The sequence below is a fragment of the Acinonyx jubatus genome, chromosome B1 (genome assembly GCF_027475565.1).
Source record: "Acinonyx jubatus isolate Ajub_Pintada_27869175 chromosome B1, VMU_Ajub_asm_v1.0, whole genome shotgun sequence".
NCBI classification, from domain to species: Eukaryota; Metazoa; Chordata; class Mammalia; order Carnivora; family Felidae; genus Acinonyx; species Acinonyx jubatus.
In genome coordinates, this window is record NC_069382.1 from 49,836,089 (window position 1) to 49,852,417 (window position 16,329).

Sequence of the window (16,329 nt, forward strand, 5' to 3'; positions counted from 1 at the left end):
TAATCAATAGTTAGTACGCAATCAATGAATGACTTTTCTTTTTAGTCAGCGTGATTGTTTCCGTGGTGACATGTGCCACCAATTTTGGAAAAAAAAAAAATAAATGCTCATTAGGTCCCCAAGTTAGCCCGTCTCCCCCCCAGTCTTATTTGACTTATCTAATGTGTTTAAAGGATCTCTGGTTCTTTGTCCCCCAAATACTTGCCTCAGCAGAGCTTCAATAGGAAAGTGCCCTTGGGAGCTAAGCCTCGGTTTCCAGGAGTAGAACTGCCATTGCTTGGTTTTTAAGAACTCACCATTCTCGCATTATGGAATGGAAAGTAGCAGTCAGATTTCCCCCTGTTCTTTTATCCCTAAAGCTGTATATAGAATTTTGGAGATTTTCAAAGGATCTTTTTTTTTTTAATTGCATTTTTTCATATAGAAACGAGAAGGAAAATGGCTTCTTTTTTGGTCCATTTTTCTGTTTTATTCACTTAGACCAGGAATGACAAAAGAATTTCATCATACATACACATATATCTAAAGAGACTCTATGGGATGCTAGGTTGAGAAAAGATTCTGTGGTCACATTTGGGGACCAAGAAAGTATGCTTTGGTTGATTGGTGATGTCTTCCATGAGCATGGAAATGGAGGCGAGGTACATCACGTGTCATGTACTTGTCATTCCTGACTTGGATCTTGTGAAAAATAAAGTTCACACATATGATAATGCTAGTGTAACAGTTAAGAGGTGTTTACCAAGTGCCAGGCACTGATCTAAGTGCTTTAAATATATTAACTAATTTAATTCTCAAAGCAGCCCACAAGGTAGGTACAAATGAGGAAACTTACAATGAGGAAACTCTTACAAATGAGGAAACTGAGGCACAAAGAGGTTAAGTAACTAAGCCATATTCCAACAGCTAGGAAGTGGGAGCACTGAGGCTCAAAGTCAAGGCAGTCTTGCTTCAGAGCCCATGGCCTTAGCTGCTGATACTGTGCTATCTCTTCTTGGGTGATGCTGTGTCTTTGCTGTCTAGTAACTGACTCAGCTGCAGTTCAGAAGAAAATATAAAATCAGGGACACCTGGGTGGCTCGGTTGAGCGTCCAACTTTGGCTTGGGTCATGATTTCACAGTTCGTGAGTTTGAGCCCCCTGTCGGGCTCCATGCTGATAGCTCGGAGCCTGGAGACTGCTTCAAATTCTGTGTATGTCTCTCTCTCTCTTTCTCTCTCTCTGTCCCTCCCTTGCTTGTACTCTCTCTCAAAAATAAATAAATATTTAAAAAAATTCAAAATCAGGTTTATGGACCCTGTTATCTTTGGGCCTCAGGCGCTAGAATAAAAGACAGGGCCCAAAGGAACCTTAGCATTGAGGCGAGAGTTGCATATGAACTTCCTCCTTCCTCTCCAGTTCAAGTAGCATTTCTAGTCTTTCTGCCTCTACCGGCACTGTTGCCTTGTCAGATGAGAGAAGATGAATGGGGAGGGAAGAGGGGCAGACATTTATAGAGTAGAACAGAGGGGAGTTCCTTGGACTCTGGGCCACCTGGCTGGGTAAACTATTTTTGAATGGCCATTTTCAATGATCATTTTTGTGTAAAGGACATGTATGTATAAAGAGAACTACGTCATTAGTATAGCAAATACTAAAGCTTTCATAATGGCTGAAGAAAGACTTTTTAGTCTCTCTTTTTATACTGTTTCTTTCTTCCTTCATTATTGTAACAGCTATTTATTGAACACCTATGCTGTGTCCCTGTTGGACTAGAATTATAGAAATGGTGAGCCAAAGGAGCTATGAGCCCTGTCCTCCCTGTGCTTATAGTCTGCTTGTCCAGGTAATGATTAAATGTGAGGTGCAGCTCTGGTGAGTGTTGTAGAAGAAGGCCTTTGGTCCCAGGAAAGCAACATGACTGTGGTAGAAGGAATGAGGGACTGAGGTGGTCATACCACATGGGTCCTTGAAGGCCATGTTAGAGTTTTCACTTTAACATAAGAGCATTGGGAAGCCATGGAAGGTGGGAGAAGGTTGGGGAGTTTGTGTCATGCAATCAGAATTTTTCTTTCTTTTTTGAAAGGTAATTGTGACTGCACTGGGAAGAGTGAATTGGAGAGGGGACATAGATGAACTAGAGGCATTCATAGGAGTCTGGGCAAAGTGGCCACGATAGTTTGGATTGGAATAATTTGGATGGTGAAGGGAAGAAGTAGAAGGATTCTGGATGTCTGGAAGGTGAAACTAACTAGATTTGGTGATAGACTAGATGTGGGTAGTGAGGGCTAGAGAATGGGCAAGGATGCCTAGAAAGTAGAATGGCAGTCTTACTCCCAGAGTTGGGGATGCTGGAAGAGCACCATGTTTAGAGTGGAAGGTCATCTTTTGTTGGAGGTGCTTTTGAGCTGTCTGAGAAGAGATGTCAAATAGGGTATGCTTTTCATTGTAAATGTGTAGCATTTCAACTGGCTATAAATAAGCTTTGTCCTGGGAAACCAAGTACTTACTGTGGCAAAAAAAATTTTTTTAATCTATAATTTCATTGATTTTTAAAATTCCAAACGTATTTTCATTTAGAAAATAAGAATCTAACAGTAACAAAGGAAAATACTAAAGGTAAATATCGTGCATAATCACCCTGGTCATTTTTATTTTTGTATGTTTCTCTGCCAGAGGAGCATTTCTCTTTTCCTATAAGCATTCATATTTTAATTAGTTGTCATTATAATCTACCTCCAGTGTTGTAATAGGATTGTATTCAATTACCATTATCCCAAGTATTTTTTTCACATTTCTATATATATTTCTATATAACTCTCAAATGCTGTATTTAAAATATGTTACATCAACCCGGGTGGCTTGATCAATTAAGTGTCTGACTTCGACTCAGGTCATGATCTTACATTTGTGAGTTCAAGCCCCGCGTCGGGCTCTGTGCTGACAGACAGCTCAGAACCTGGAGCCTTCTTTGGATTCTGTGTGCCCCTCTCTCTCTGTCTCTCCTCCTGTTCACACTCTGTCTCTCTCTCTCTCAAAAATAAACAAACATTAAAAAAAAAAAATATGTTGCATAATATTCCATGGTTTTTTTCCATGCTTTTGATAAATCACAAATTACAATTTTCTAAGCAATTTTAGTACTTTTAGATATTAAGTTGATTTTAAGATTTCATTATTGTAAGTAATAAATATTGCTACGTGTGTCACCTTCCCCCCCCCTCCATGTTTCTTTAGAGTGAGAGTTTCTTATGAGTGAGATGAGTGGATTAAAGAGTTTGAATGGGTTTAAAACTCTTGATTTGTGTAAAGGCAAACACTTTTAGAACCGCTGGCAGGGACTGTGGGGAGCTGACCATAGAACAGAACTCTGACCTCGACATCAAGCCTCATCACACTTCTTTGGATTTAGCAACCAATGGCTGCTAATATTAATGAGTGCTTGACAAGGTCCCATGGCTACCTGGGACTTGGGCTAGCCTCTTCCCTTCCTCCAGGTTTTCTGTTCCTAGGATAGTGCCACCATTACTTAGGAACCAGTGAGAGCCCCTGAATTGATGGTATGCTGAAGGGATTGTCTAAACTTGGCTGAGCCTCCAGATTCCAAAAGACTTGCAGTGTGCTGCAGGGCCTGCCTTGGGTTCCTTTGAGCTTAGATGGGGTTCTCAAGACCTTCCATGACCTGGTCCCTGCCTACCAATCTGTCCTTCTTTGCCACTGCCTCCCAACATATCACCTCAGCGATGCCCAGGCTAGACTTTATTCTGGCCCTGGATGATGCCTTGGTTACATCCACACTCCTGGCTTTCATTCAAGGTGCTTCCTCACCCTCTGCCTTTCCAAACCCTGCCTCTCCTTTAAGATTCTGCACTAGTTATAATTCCTCCAGGTTGCTGGCTCCCACTTCCCAGCTTGCTGTTCCTCTGCCATGAACTTTTACAGTACCTTTAGTCTCCATTCCAAGACTTAGCACATAATTGTAAGCTTTCTGGTAAAGTTTGACATTTATACCTCTTGAAGATAATTATACTCTCCAAGAGGGCCGTGTCTTACCCTCCCCAGTCCCCTCAGAGCCTAGCTGTGGTGCTAAGCCCTTGCCAGTGCTCCATAAATCTAATGTGACCCATGAAATCAAAATATATGTGCTATGTGATGCGGTGTCAAAGCTTCTGAGCCATTCTTATATATTTTCAACATAAATGCCCACATGCAAAAATTGCTGAGGATATTTTAAAAATACTCATAGCTGGACATACTCAGATTTTCTCTACCTGACTGCATTTTGGGAGGTTTTGAGAACAAGTTAATGCTGGAAAACCAATACCTGGTCACATTTTATTTCTAAGTCCTTGATGTGCACAGGGTGGGAAGGATGATTGGTGGAGGGAAGCAGGGTGGATGAAGGGTAGGTAGTAAGAAGCACTGGGACATCCATCTTGTCTTTAAGAAGCCAAGTGTCTGTGGCTCCTGGAAATAGTACTTGAATTGTAGTGCAGTGATGTGTTCTGCTATTCTATTTTTTTGAAAATTGGCCCTGATGTTATCCTGCTGTCTTCACGGCTCACTTCCTTGACTGGGTCAATATTGTGATCATCAAGAGTCTTCAGACGAAGCCTCCCCAATTTTCCCTGGAACCTGGAGCTTCCTTGTTCTTTAGGACCTGGCCTGGTGCAGTGGGGCCCTGTGGCTAGGAGTCGGGAGCTTTGGGGCTGGGCTGGCTCTGTGGCCACTAGCTGTATGGCTCTGCATGAGCTCGGGCCCTGGCACCCTTCTTTGTAAAGCCACACGCTCAAACTAGATCATTTCTAGGCTCTTCAGTCACTGATACTAAAAACAAAATAATTGGAACTCTCTTAAAAAGGGTAAGCGTTGGTGCCACTTCTAACTAAAAATGAGAAATAGACTCTTTGACACATTTAATGACATGTGTTAGTATGTGTGTGGAACTTTACACTTAACTTGTATTTCTTTTTTTCCTTCTCTCCCTCTTTTTTTTTTTTTTCTAGCCAAACATCATGTCAATGGCAATAGAACAGTTGAACCTTTCCCAGAGGGAACACAGATGGCTGTATTTGGTAAGATATCAACTCTGAAAGAAAACCCAAATTGTGTGCAATGACTAGTGCCAAATTTCTGAGTTTTAGCAAGTGTCCTCAGGGCTTCAAAATCTGGGCTCTTGTAGATATTTACAAGTCATTGGAGCCAAAAAAAAAAAAAAAAACAAAAAAAAAACCACAAAAAACTATTGAGTTCCTAGTATTTCTGGGATCAGAAAAGATTATTCTATAGAATTTAATATGCTTTCTTTTCTCACTTTGCAAACCAAATATCAAACTGTGTCTTTGCTGTTTCTTATGTCCACACTGTGAATTAACCTGATAATTTACAGTTTGAGTTTTTCTTTCCTTGAAGGCTCCCCCCACCCGCCACATTGATACGTAACTTTGTCAAAGGCTGGGATTCAAGTAGTTTTGAGTTGTTATTCCACAAAAATCAATCTAATTGAATAATCTCTTTCTCCTCCATTATGAATTCAGCATATTCCTTAGAAAAGAAGTTAATTAAAATGTTTTAAACAGAATAAAATCTAATCTCTGAGTATATATTTACCATATACAATTATGTGGTTGAGCAGAACTTCCCTGTTAGCTTCCAAGCCTTTTGGTGATGAGGTCCTTTTTAATTCATTGTTCCTTACCTCCATATTTAATGTCACCTAAACTTCCTTTAAAATGTCCCTACACTTGGCACTTTCTTTGCCTACCTTCCTCCTTTTCTCCCTCCTTCCCTTTTCTTGCTGATGTCCTCTTTCCTCTTGTTTTTGCCTTCCCCCCTCACTCTTCCCTCCAGCAATGCCCTGGGGTCCATCCCTTATCACCCTCTCTGGGGTCACTACCTCTGTCCCCTGAATTTTCATTTTCTTGTAGCTTCTGGATCCTTCCCCTCAGCCTTTAGACAGGTTTTATGATCTTTCCCATCCTAAAAACCTGAAGTCCCTGATTTTATGCCTTCTTCTAGCTCCCATTCTACCTTGGTCTTGATGATCCTCTTCTGTAAGGCTTTTGATGTAAAGCTGCTTTAAAGCATGGAGTTCTCCTTGAGCTGCAAATTAGCTTCAGGATCACCCACCTCTAAATTAGCCTATTCAGCATAAAGTATTAACTTATTCACAGAGATGGAACCAGAATTAGTAATCAATAATGATTAACGGTTGGAGAGTTATGAAATAGGGAACTAATTCTGCCTGGGTATTTGTAAATCTTGCTCCATATGGGCTAGCACCCTTTAAAATGTACTTATCAGTGGTTAGAAGTTATTATGCTCAGAGATTTAAACAGAGAGTTTGATTTTTATAGAAAAAAGCATAATGGACACTCTAAAAATGTGTGCTAAATATTTGCTTTGTTACTTTTCTTCTGTGTACTTATGCTCACACAGTGCCATTTTTCTGGAGTTGTAGGTTTGAAACTATCAGGGGACAGTTACCAGGGGACAGCAAATGTCACATCAGTGTGCAATGGGTTATTTTGATAATTTTTTTTTTTGTATTTCAGATTTTTCACCCCCCAGACATGTTAGACACTCAGTTCCATGTCATATTGGGCAATATAAAATAAGGCTAACCTATCTTAGCAGGGTTTCCTCTGTTTTGCTATTAGAGGAGAGCTTCCTTCCCAAGGGACAGACCCAGCACCAGGCAGGTATGGATGTTGTTTGGCCACAGAATTGGAAATATCAGTGAATAAAGCTCTGTGATGAGATTATTATTATAATTTGTCACAGTTTTGGTTTGTAGTGGCTTTCCTAAAAATCCTAACCCGTGGCCTTCATTGCTTGGCTTTGGGCAAGCACCTTTCCCTTTCCAAGCTTTAGCATTTTTCACCAATAGGATGAGAATTGACTGCTCTGAGACACTTGCCTTTGCTTCTCCATCTTACATATTCAAGACCCAAGGCTCATCTGGCGGTAGGCAGTCCTCAGGAAACCCGCTGTGAGTGGCCAAGGTGTGTGGTTTTAAGAGGTGAATCGTGTATCATTTCTGCAAGTGCAGAAATATACAGATTGTAAACTAGAATATCTTTTGACATCTAAGAATGTTTACATTATTAGAACTTCAGTTTGACTCTTCCAGATGCTTAAATTAAGGCCCTATTTGGGTTAAGTAGGTGCAGGCATTTTATATTAATGTTTTAAAAACTGTTCTCATTTTATATCACTTGTCCACCTGGCCTGCAGTGAAGAGAAGGAGCAGATGACTTTTGGGGTGGGCTTCTCTCATTCTGGGTTGTTTATAGCTCTACTGAAAAGGTTAAACCAAGTATGTAGCACTTGGCTCTTTGACATATGTTGGACATTTAATCCTCCTGGCACCTTGCAAGCCTGGTATGAGTATGTAATCCTCTTCTCAGAGAGCTCATGTGACTTACCCGAAGTCACTCAGCCAGTGATATAGCGGAGGGAGAATTAGAGTCCAAGTGTAACTAACCCTGAAGCCCACGCTCTTCTTATGATGTCCCCTGACTCTTAGCACTGGTTGAAGAAGCCGTGGGCAAGTCTGGTAGATTCAGAAATGGCTTTCAGCTGGATCCATGCACAAATGCACGATTTCCAGCCAAGCCAATTTAGCAAATTGATTTGTGAATTTCTGTGCATTCCCAGAGTGTGCTGAAGGACTCTTGACATATAGCTTTTGCTGGGAAAATACTGCTTGGAATGACATCTCCTACTACTTATCACTTTTACCCATTTGATTTTAGTAGCATGTGTTAATATACAAGGGAATGTCTTACATCTACTTGACTGTGAGCTCACCAAACACCAGTGGCACTTTCTAGTTGTCCCAACTTACTCTTCAGCCTTGGAGGTGTTAATATTTTATGACAAAATAGTATCACCAGTTGCAATTTTATTATCTATTGGTTAATCATTTGAAGATGCTTTACAGAATGCTATCTACAGAGGAACTTTTAAATTAAATCCACTCTGAAAGTGGTTGTTGAACTGCCATTAGGCATTTAGAGTGGATAATTTAAGGAAGTATAAAGGACAGGGTACGCTCCATTGTAAAAAATACACAAGTGCGTCATTGTGTCACGTGACCAAAGACTATATAGGTGTTCCTTAATTTCTGGCATGTAATCTTCACAGATTATTTTTAAGCTAAGATGTTTATTTTTTCAGATTTTCTTTCATAGCCGATTTGTTAGTCCTCGTCTTGTTTTTGTGTGGCCACAGTTCTTAAGCTTCTTTGTTGCTCTTTCTCTCCTCTGTACTTTAGGACAATGATAATGAAGGTAATAGGCTCTGCTCTCCCAGTGGGCTTCTCCTCGTCTGTGTATGATGCTGTCTTTCAAGTCAGTGGGAGCCCTTTTTCCACAAGCTGGAGAAGCAGAACCGAACATTTTGCAATTACTTCATGCCTTTGTTCCCGGTGGCTGACAGTGCCCTATGGCTATCATCCCTTTAATCCTACAACAGCCCTGTGAAGTGGGCATTATTGTGCTCTGTTAGAGACAGAGAAACTGAGGCACCCAAAGATGAAAGAAATCTGGTCAAGTGGAGGGAATGCTTTCTCGGGCATGAGGACACATCCACATTACATTTGCCAGCATGCTGTGCCTGACTTAGAAAGGTTCTCTCCAGCTCTCAATAACTTAATGAAAGTGACATCCCATTGGCAGTGAGCCACTCCATCCATGCAGAGAGCACAGAGGCTCCAGCCATTCTGTGGTGGTTTTTTTTTTTTTAAAGCACAGAACAAAAAAAAATAAATAAATAAAGCACAGAACAGCTATTCATTTTATTAAATATACTCTGTAGTCAAGAAGATTTATCATTTTCAAATAAAATAAAAACTTATTAATTGAGGAAAATGCAGAGAAGCTGGGGGTTGGGAAGATGTGTGAATTTGCGAAGGTTTTTAGTACAACTTAAAAAAATGAGATACAACTTTTAAAAACTTTAAAATACAGTACTGTGCCATAAAACTTGTCATCCAAAGTAGTATACTTTTGAGAGTGAAAGGGTGCTGTTAAAAATTACATTAGATAATGACGTACAAACCTGAAGGGTTTCAGGCAATTGGGATATAATGTCACCCTATAACAAGAGTGTATATTGTAAAATATTGTGCCAAGAGTAATAAATACACATTGAGTCAAGTTGAAATTGAACTTAGATATATAAAATGAAGTAAACAAGTGAAAAAACAATGCAGACTATACTATATTATATATGATGTAGTATCAGCACCAGTAGTTTCACTAACTTCCAAGATTTTCCTCAGTAAATATTGTTATATCTTTCTGAATGACTTGAAATTAAAAGTTAATTCATATTTATAAAACCAGGTTCATAGCTCTTTCATAAGAGATGGAGAATTGATCATCACAAGTTATGCCTTTGCAATTTTAATATTGTACTTATAGTATCCAATAGTACTTATAGTATTAATTTAAATATTAATTTAATATTGTACTTATAGTATCCAATAGTAGGGTGGTGAGTTCTCCACCACTAGAGGTATTTAAATGATAGAGTGGTCATTCCTAACAAATTGGAAAATGGGACTAAATAGCATATGAGTCTTTCTTCTCAATTAGTGAGCATTTACTTTATTTCAGAATGTTAAACCCTTTTGAAAAAATTCCTTCTAGCAAGAAATTCTTTGATCCTATCATTTAGAAACCCACACCAAGCCTGTCTGCAGAAAGGTAAGGTTCTGTAGCAAGGAATCTTAATGTATAGGAATTGATATCAGTGACAACACTAGAAGTATCTCCATGAATTCTTAGGGTGGGTTTTTAGGCTCTCAGTATCCTGACAGCAATGGCTCTGTGATCTCAAACATGTTTTCTTTGTCAGGTTCTCTTAGGGCTTCTCAAATGAGAGGGAGCAAAAGACAATCCAAGACATCATGAAAATGTGCTGATGACCTTGTTTATCTCTGTTTATAGCCAAGGTGCCAAGAATTTACCAGACTGTTTCTCAAATAGGTGTGTGGAATGGCTGATTCCAGAGCAAGGGCTAGTGACTGTTTTAGGGCCACAGATGCACCCCAGTCCAAGTGACTCACCTTGAGCACTCCAAAGGAGAATGAGATTCATGTCTGTAAGATGAACCAATCATAAGACATTTTTTCCCCCTGACTTCAATTGGAGGTGAATTTTGAAACAGCCACAGTTATTTTGTCTGCTAGCCAAGAAAACAGCATTGAAAGCAGCAGGCAATATGTCAGACTTCAAAGGAAAATATATTGGTGGCTCATTGGCTTGAATCCAACATTATGTTGGTAAATAATCAAATCCCGGTGTGGCATATTTCTCCCTGAACCTTGACTGAAAACCATTGAAGACCATTCTGTGAGCTGTAGAGTGGCAGTCACTCATTCTAGGAAAAAGGCCAGAAAGAATGACTTTGAAATGTGTTTATAATTAACTAAACAATCTAAATTCACAAGACTGTTAGAACAGCAGGCTGCTAACTGGTGCAAACTTCTTAAGTGATGAGGCACTTGGGGAAACAAAAATAGGCCTTCCTCCCATGATAATCTGAAGCACCTTCAAGGGACAATAATTGGTCATTTAGGGACATGTTTTAAGATATATTTTACTTTATTTATCTTTTGTGTGTGTGTGTGTGATGTTCTCAATTTTTATTTCCTGTTTGAGCGTGGAGAGGTCAGATAATACAGGGAGAGGGGAAGAGACTTCCCTGAAAATCCCATTTGGATTGTATGACATTGCTTGTTATAGCATAGCACACCTGGTCCCAGTCCGGAAGAGCACAGGTGTGGAGTTGGAGAGGGTATCCTGGGGGCGGGGAGGGTGTGAGAGGAGGATATATTTAGAATAGGGAAGCTGGATTGTGGGTGGGGATTTTTGTGCTTAGAGAATGTAACTGAACCCATTGTAGAAAGGAGTAAATCCAAATCCAGTAATGTTTGATAATCGTGTATCCACCAACCTCAATCATTTGGAATGCATGTGAGAACCAGAAAATAAGCTTCACCCCCCACCTCCCACCACACACACGAAAGTTGTGGAGGAGTCTATAAATAATTCTGAACTCACAGAGGCCTTTGCAGTCAGATAAACCTTGGTACATGACTCTAGACAAGTACCTTACCTGCTCTAAGCCCCATTCCTCATCTGTAAAATGAGGTGAAGAATGTCTGCCTCACAGGGTTGTTTTCAGAATGTCATGAGCTAATGCCTCAAGGCATTTAGGGTATGGGAGACAGATGGGACAGATCTCAGGCACTGCTGCTCATAGGACAGCCTGTGCAGTGTTCCCCGGGAGGCCACCTGCTCTCCTCAGCCAGAATGCGCTGTGATCCAGGCCCCAGGCGATTGACCCCAACATTAGTCAGTTCCATTTGATCCATAATCTCTCTTGCATAATACCTGATGAGCCCTGTAACTCAGGGATTTTGAAGGATAACAGATTGCATTAGTGGAGAACTCAACTAATACTGGCCCAGTACTGACCAGCCCTTGTTTAAACTTTCTAGTAGGCCACTCTCATTATGGGTCTAAATGAGACTGGTTGCTTCCTTATGAATCAACACAGAGCTCTCAGAAAATGCCATGATTTCTCTTTTGGCCTCACCTATTGAGTTGATCAGTTGTGGCTAATTATTTCACTGTTCTTGCTAGTATATAGTGACCATCCAATTGACCAACTTTTTGTAAACTTTTGAAAATGAAGAAGATTTATAGAATTTATTTTACCTATATGGCAGTAATTTCTTAAATTTCTACCAAAAAAATATGCTCAAGAGGATGTGCTAGAGAAACAATTATGTATCTACTGCTTCTCTGTGATTTAGCTTTTTTAGAAGAAAAATGTAGATATGGAGAATGACAAAAACTGAAGTTAATTGTTATTCAGTTTAGCTCAACTAGCATTGTTAAGAAAAATACTGAGCCCCATGTTGCAGATGATATAAGGCAGCTAATATATTCTCTCTTGCTCTTACTCTTCCCAATCATTTATCTTTGGCCTTGTTATAAAACAAAATAAAGGAAAATTAAAATAGATACAAGACATGGAAAAATTGCATACTTTAGAATTAGCTAAATGTTAGACCAAAGAAAACTATGAGAAATGAAATACAAATAGTACGTGCCATGATACAATATAATTTGTTAAAGTTGGCCACAGATTTGGCTCTATATTTTCTAGCAGCATTGTGAAGACCAATTAGTTGTATGATTGGTTTCCGTTTTTAAAAATTGTGGTAAAACACATAATATAAAATTTGCCGTTTTAACCATCTTTGAATGTAAAGTTCAGTGGCATTAAGTACATTCGCATGGCTGTGCAACCATCACCACCATCCATCTCCTGAACTTTTTCATCTTCCCAACTAAAATTCTGTATACCTTAAATAATTACTCTCCATTCTGTCTCCACCAAGCCCCAGCAACCCTCATTCTACTCTCTGTCTCTGTGAGTTTCACTACTCTAGATATCTCCAATAAGTGGAATCATTCATTATTTATTCTTTTGTGACTGGCTTATTTCACTTGGCATACTGTCTTCAGGGTTCATCCATGTTGTGATGTGTATTGGAATTTATTTATTTTTATTTATTTTTGAGAGAGAGAGAGAGTGCGAGTGAGCAAGGGGCAGGGGGAGGGGGAGAGAGAGGGAGGGAAAGAGAATCCCAAGCAGGCTCTGCACTGTCAGCATGGAGCCTGAGGTGGGGTTCGAGCTCACCCAGTGAGGGGCTTGAACTCATGAACTGTGAGATCATGACCTGAGCCAAAGTCGGATGCTTAACCATCTAAGCCCCAGAATTCAGGTGCCCCAGAATTTCCTTCCTTTTCTAAGGCTGAGTAGTATTCCACCAAATATATATACCACATTTTGTTTATCCATTCATCTATCAAAGGACACTTGGGTTGCTTCCACCTTTTGGCTATTGTGAATAATACTGGTATGAACATGGAAGTGCCAATATCTCTTGAAGACCCTACTTTCAAGTCTTTTAATGAGTATACCTAGAAGTGGAATTGCTGGATCAAATGGTAATCCTCTGTTGTACTTTTTGAGGAACTGCCAACCCATTTTATACAATGGTTGAGCCATTTTACAGTCCCCCTGGCAAAGCACAAGGATTCCAATTTCTTCCTCTTCCTGCCAACACTTGTTATTTTGTTTGTCCATAGCCATCCCGATGTGTGAAGTGGTGATGGGTTTCAACGTTTTACTTAATGATATTGAAAATCTTCATGCTTGGGGGAATCTTAAAATTTCCTGATTCTAGAACCAGAAAGAAATTTCTTTTAAGGGTATGTGTAAGGAGAACACTGTAATGTGAGACAGTCAACAGTACTACTGCTAACCCTTTAGAGTGAGCAGCATGAGGAGATTTGTGAGCTGTTGGTCACACTGCTCTTTTCTTTGGACTGCTGACACACACCAGGGAATATTTAGGCCACACACTGTGACGGGTTGCACAGTATGCTTCTCTGGCTTAACCCATAAATTACTTGTAATGCATCTAAAACAATCAATAGACTGGTTATCTTATAAGGAATTTTCTATCAATATTATTTCTTTAATGGATTTTAAAAAATATTTACCTTTTAGTTTTTTATTGTGAAAAATTTCAAACATACTAAAAATAAACTGATATAAGGAAGCCTCCCTTATTCAGCTTCAGGTTATCAGTTAGGGCTGAGTGTTTTTCATGTATATTCTCAGTTGCTCTCCACCATCTCAGGTTATTTCAAAGCAAATCTCACATATCATCTAATTTTTTAAATTTAATTTTGTTTTGTTTTATTTTATTTTATTTTATTTTATTTTATTTTATTTTATTTTATTTTATTTTATAGAAAGAGAGAGAGAGAGAGCATGAGCTGGGGAAGGGCAGATGGAGAGGGAGAAAGATAATCTCAAGCAGGCTTCATGCTCAGTGTGGAGCCCTATGCAGGGCTCAATTCCATGAACGTGAGACATTATGACCTGATCTGAAATCAAGAGTCAGACCCTCAACTGACTGAACCACCCAGGTGTCCTACATATTATCTCACTTTATCCATGAATATTTGGGTACATATCTCTAAAAAGAGCAGCTGTCTAGAAAACATACCATAATGCCATTATCACACCAAAAAAATACAATTATTTAATATCATCAAGTATGCCATGAGTCCATATTTCCACTATTGTCTCATAAATGTTTTTTCAAACCATTTGTTTGAGTCAAGATCCAAATGAGTCCATACATTGTAATTGGTTGATATAAATATTTAGTCTCTTTTAACCTGTAAGTTCATCTCTCTCTTTTTCCTGTAATTTATTTGTTGAGTAAATTAGATAATTATTCTGCACTATCTCCTTCAGTCTAGATTGAATGGCCATATTTGTCAGTCCTCTGTACTTCCTAAAAATTGGGAGTTAGAGTCCTGATCAGAATCCATAGGTGGGGTGTGTAAGCCATTCAGGAGGCATTTAATAACTGAATCATTAAATTAGCAGCCCTTAATGATCATTGCCTAGGTCCATTATTTTATCCAAGGCTATAGGATGGTGCTATTTTAATTCTAACATTTCCTTTTACTTATGAACTAGCCCTTTTATTAACTACTTGGTTATCTTGACATCCAGTTTGATTAAGAAAGATGTGTCCTTCCCCCCACCCCTTATCTATCACTTTGCTCCATGGATCTGAACATGGGTTAAAAGTATATTCATGAGTTAGAAACATATATAAATACAGTTGCTTAAGTCAAAAGTGATTTAACAAATGATGGAAACCTCTTTAATTTGAATGACCATTTTCACTTGGGCATTTAACCAAATTATTGAAATTTGTGACCATTTGGCTAAACTTGAAAATGCAATCACAATAGACAGATTGCCTCAACAGATTTGGGCAAAACAAAGAAGCAGACACATACATAGTCAGGTGGCAGAAGGTATGTCTCCGGCAAGGCTGGATCTGGGTAGCAGCCATCTTCTCTGCTGTTCTCACCCAGGTCTTGTGACCAGGGGACATGTTGCCTTGTGGGTTCTAGTCCTGAACCTCAGCAACCCAGGATGAAAAAGCCAACTCCAGAGAGGGGGCCATCTTGTTTCTAGATGTGGAATGCTGTGAAAATATTGGAATGATGAGAATGGATAAGCAGCCAGGAAATGACAAAGCCTCCTCAGGAATGCTGCCCACTGTGAAGACTAACAGCTGAGCTATCTCACCTGCAGCACTTTTTCATGCTTTGGCTTAATATTGTGAATGTGTTTGAGGGTAGCAGAAGACATATTTTTCAGAGTGCTTTTCCCTTGTCTCTGCCTTCCAGTTTTCACAGATAGAACAGGTAGGACTATCTGCAGTTTTCACTACCAAGTATTTTGGGAACTGCGTACTGACTCACTTATTTTTTTAATCTCATTTCATCTTTATTATTTATTATCTTATGTATATATAAATTTTTTTTTTGGTGAGTTGTCTCAAATTTTCCTTTTGGAATGATGCTGTGTATAAATAAATAAGAGTAAAATAATTCCTATGAATGAAATTTCTTAGGCCTAGTACAACATACAGTTTTCTTTTTAAGGCATTCAAAATCAAAAATGCCAGATCTGTTTTTTCAGAAATAACTGGAATCTTATCACCAAACCCTAAGAAGTGGGATTCTGTTGAAGCAACATGTTTGGTTCACACTGAGAAATGATCGTTTAGCTTTGCCTACCTTTGGCCAAAATAGCGTGAACGATGATAAAAGAGCCCCTGTGAACTTTTCATGAATTCTTGTGTGGAAGTGTCAGCAACATCCCAGGTGTCCTTTTATACCAGGAGTTACTACATGGAACACCTTTCATCTTCCTCTTATGTCCTTGGTACCCCAGGATTTAGACAAAGGATTATAGTTGATCAAGACCAATCACATTGGGACCAAAGGTGGTGCTTGCCAGATGGCTATCTTTCTGGTACAAGTCTGACCATAGATCCTTCCAAGTCCCAGCTGGGATGCCAACACTCATGATAATATGGTGACGATTAATGATAGTTCATGATAGGCCTTATCATGAATGAAGTCAAAAAGATATTTTAAAAATATACTTACTTTAAGATGATTGAGGGGCACCTGGGTGGCTCAGTCAGTTAAGTGTCTGACTTCAGCTCAGGTCATGATCTCATGGTTCATGGGTTCAAGTCCCACATCGGGCTCTGTGCTGATAGCTCAGAGCCTGGAGTCTGCTTCTGATTCTGTCTGTCTGTCTGTCTCACTCTCTCTGCCCCTCCCCCGTTTGCCCTCTTTCTCTGTGTCTCAAAAATAAATAAACGTTAAAAAAAAAAAAGATGATTGAAAACACTTTCAGGGGCACCTGGGTGGCT

General features: G+C 39.4%; 1 protein-coding gene across 5 annotated transcripts in view; it reads left to right on the top strand.

Moving 5' to 3' along the window:
- The window catches only part of MSRA (methionine sulfoxide reductase A), a 449,572-nt gene that overhangs the window by 172,505 nt on the left and 260,738 nt on the right, over window positions 1-16,329 (top strand). For 4 of the 5 annotated variants that reach the window (XM_027069606.2, XM_027069614.2, XM_053216667.1 and 1 more), the window contains exon 2: window positions 4,985-5,053. The exons of the other annotated variant lie outside the window; for it this stretch is intronic. In XM_027069606.2, coding sequence (XP_026925407.1) covers window positions 4,985-5,053 — 69 coding nt within the window. The remainder of the gene's footprint in view (window positions 1-4,984; window positions 5,054-16,329) is intronic. 5 annotated transcript variants of the gene reach the window in all.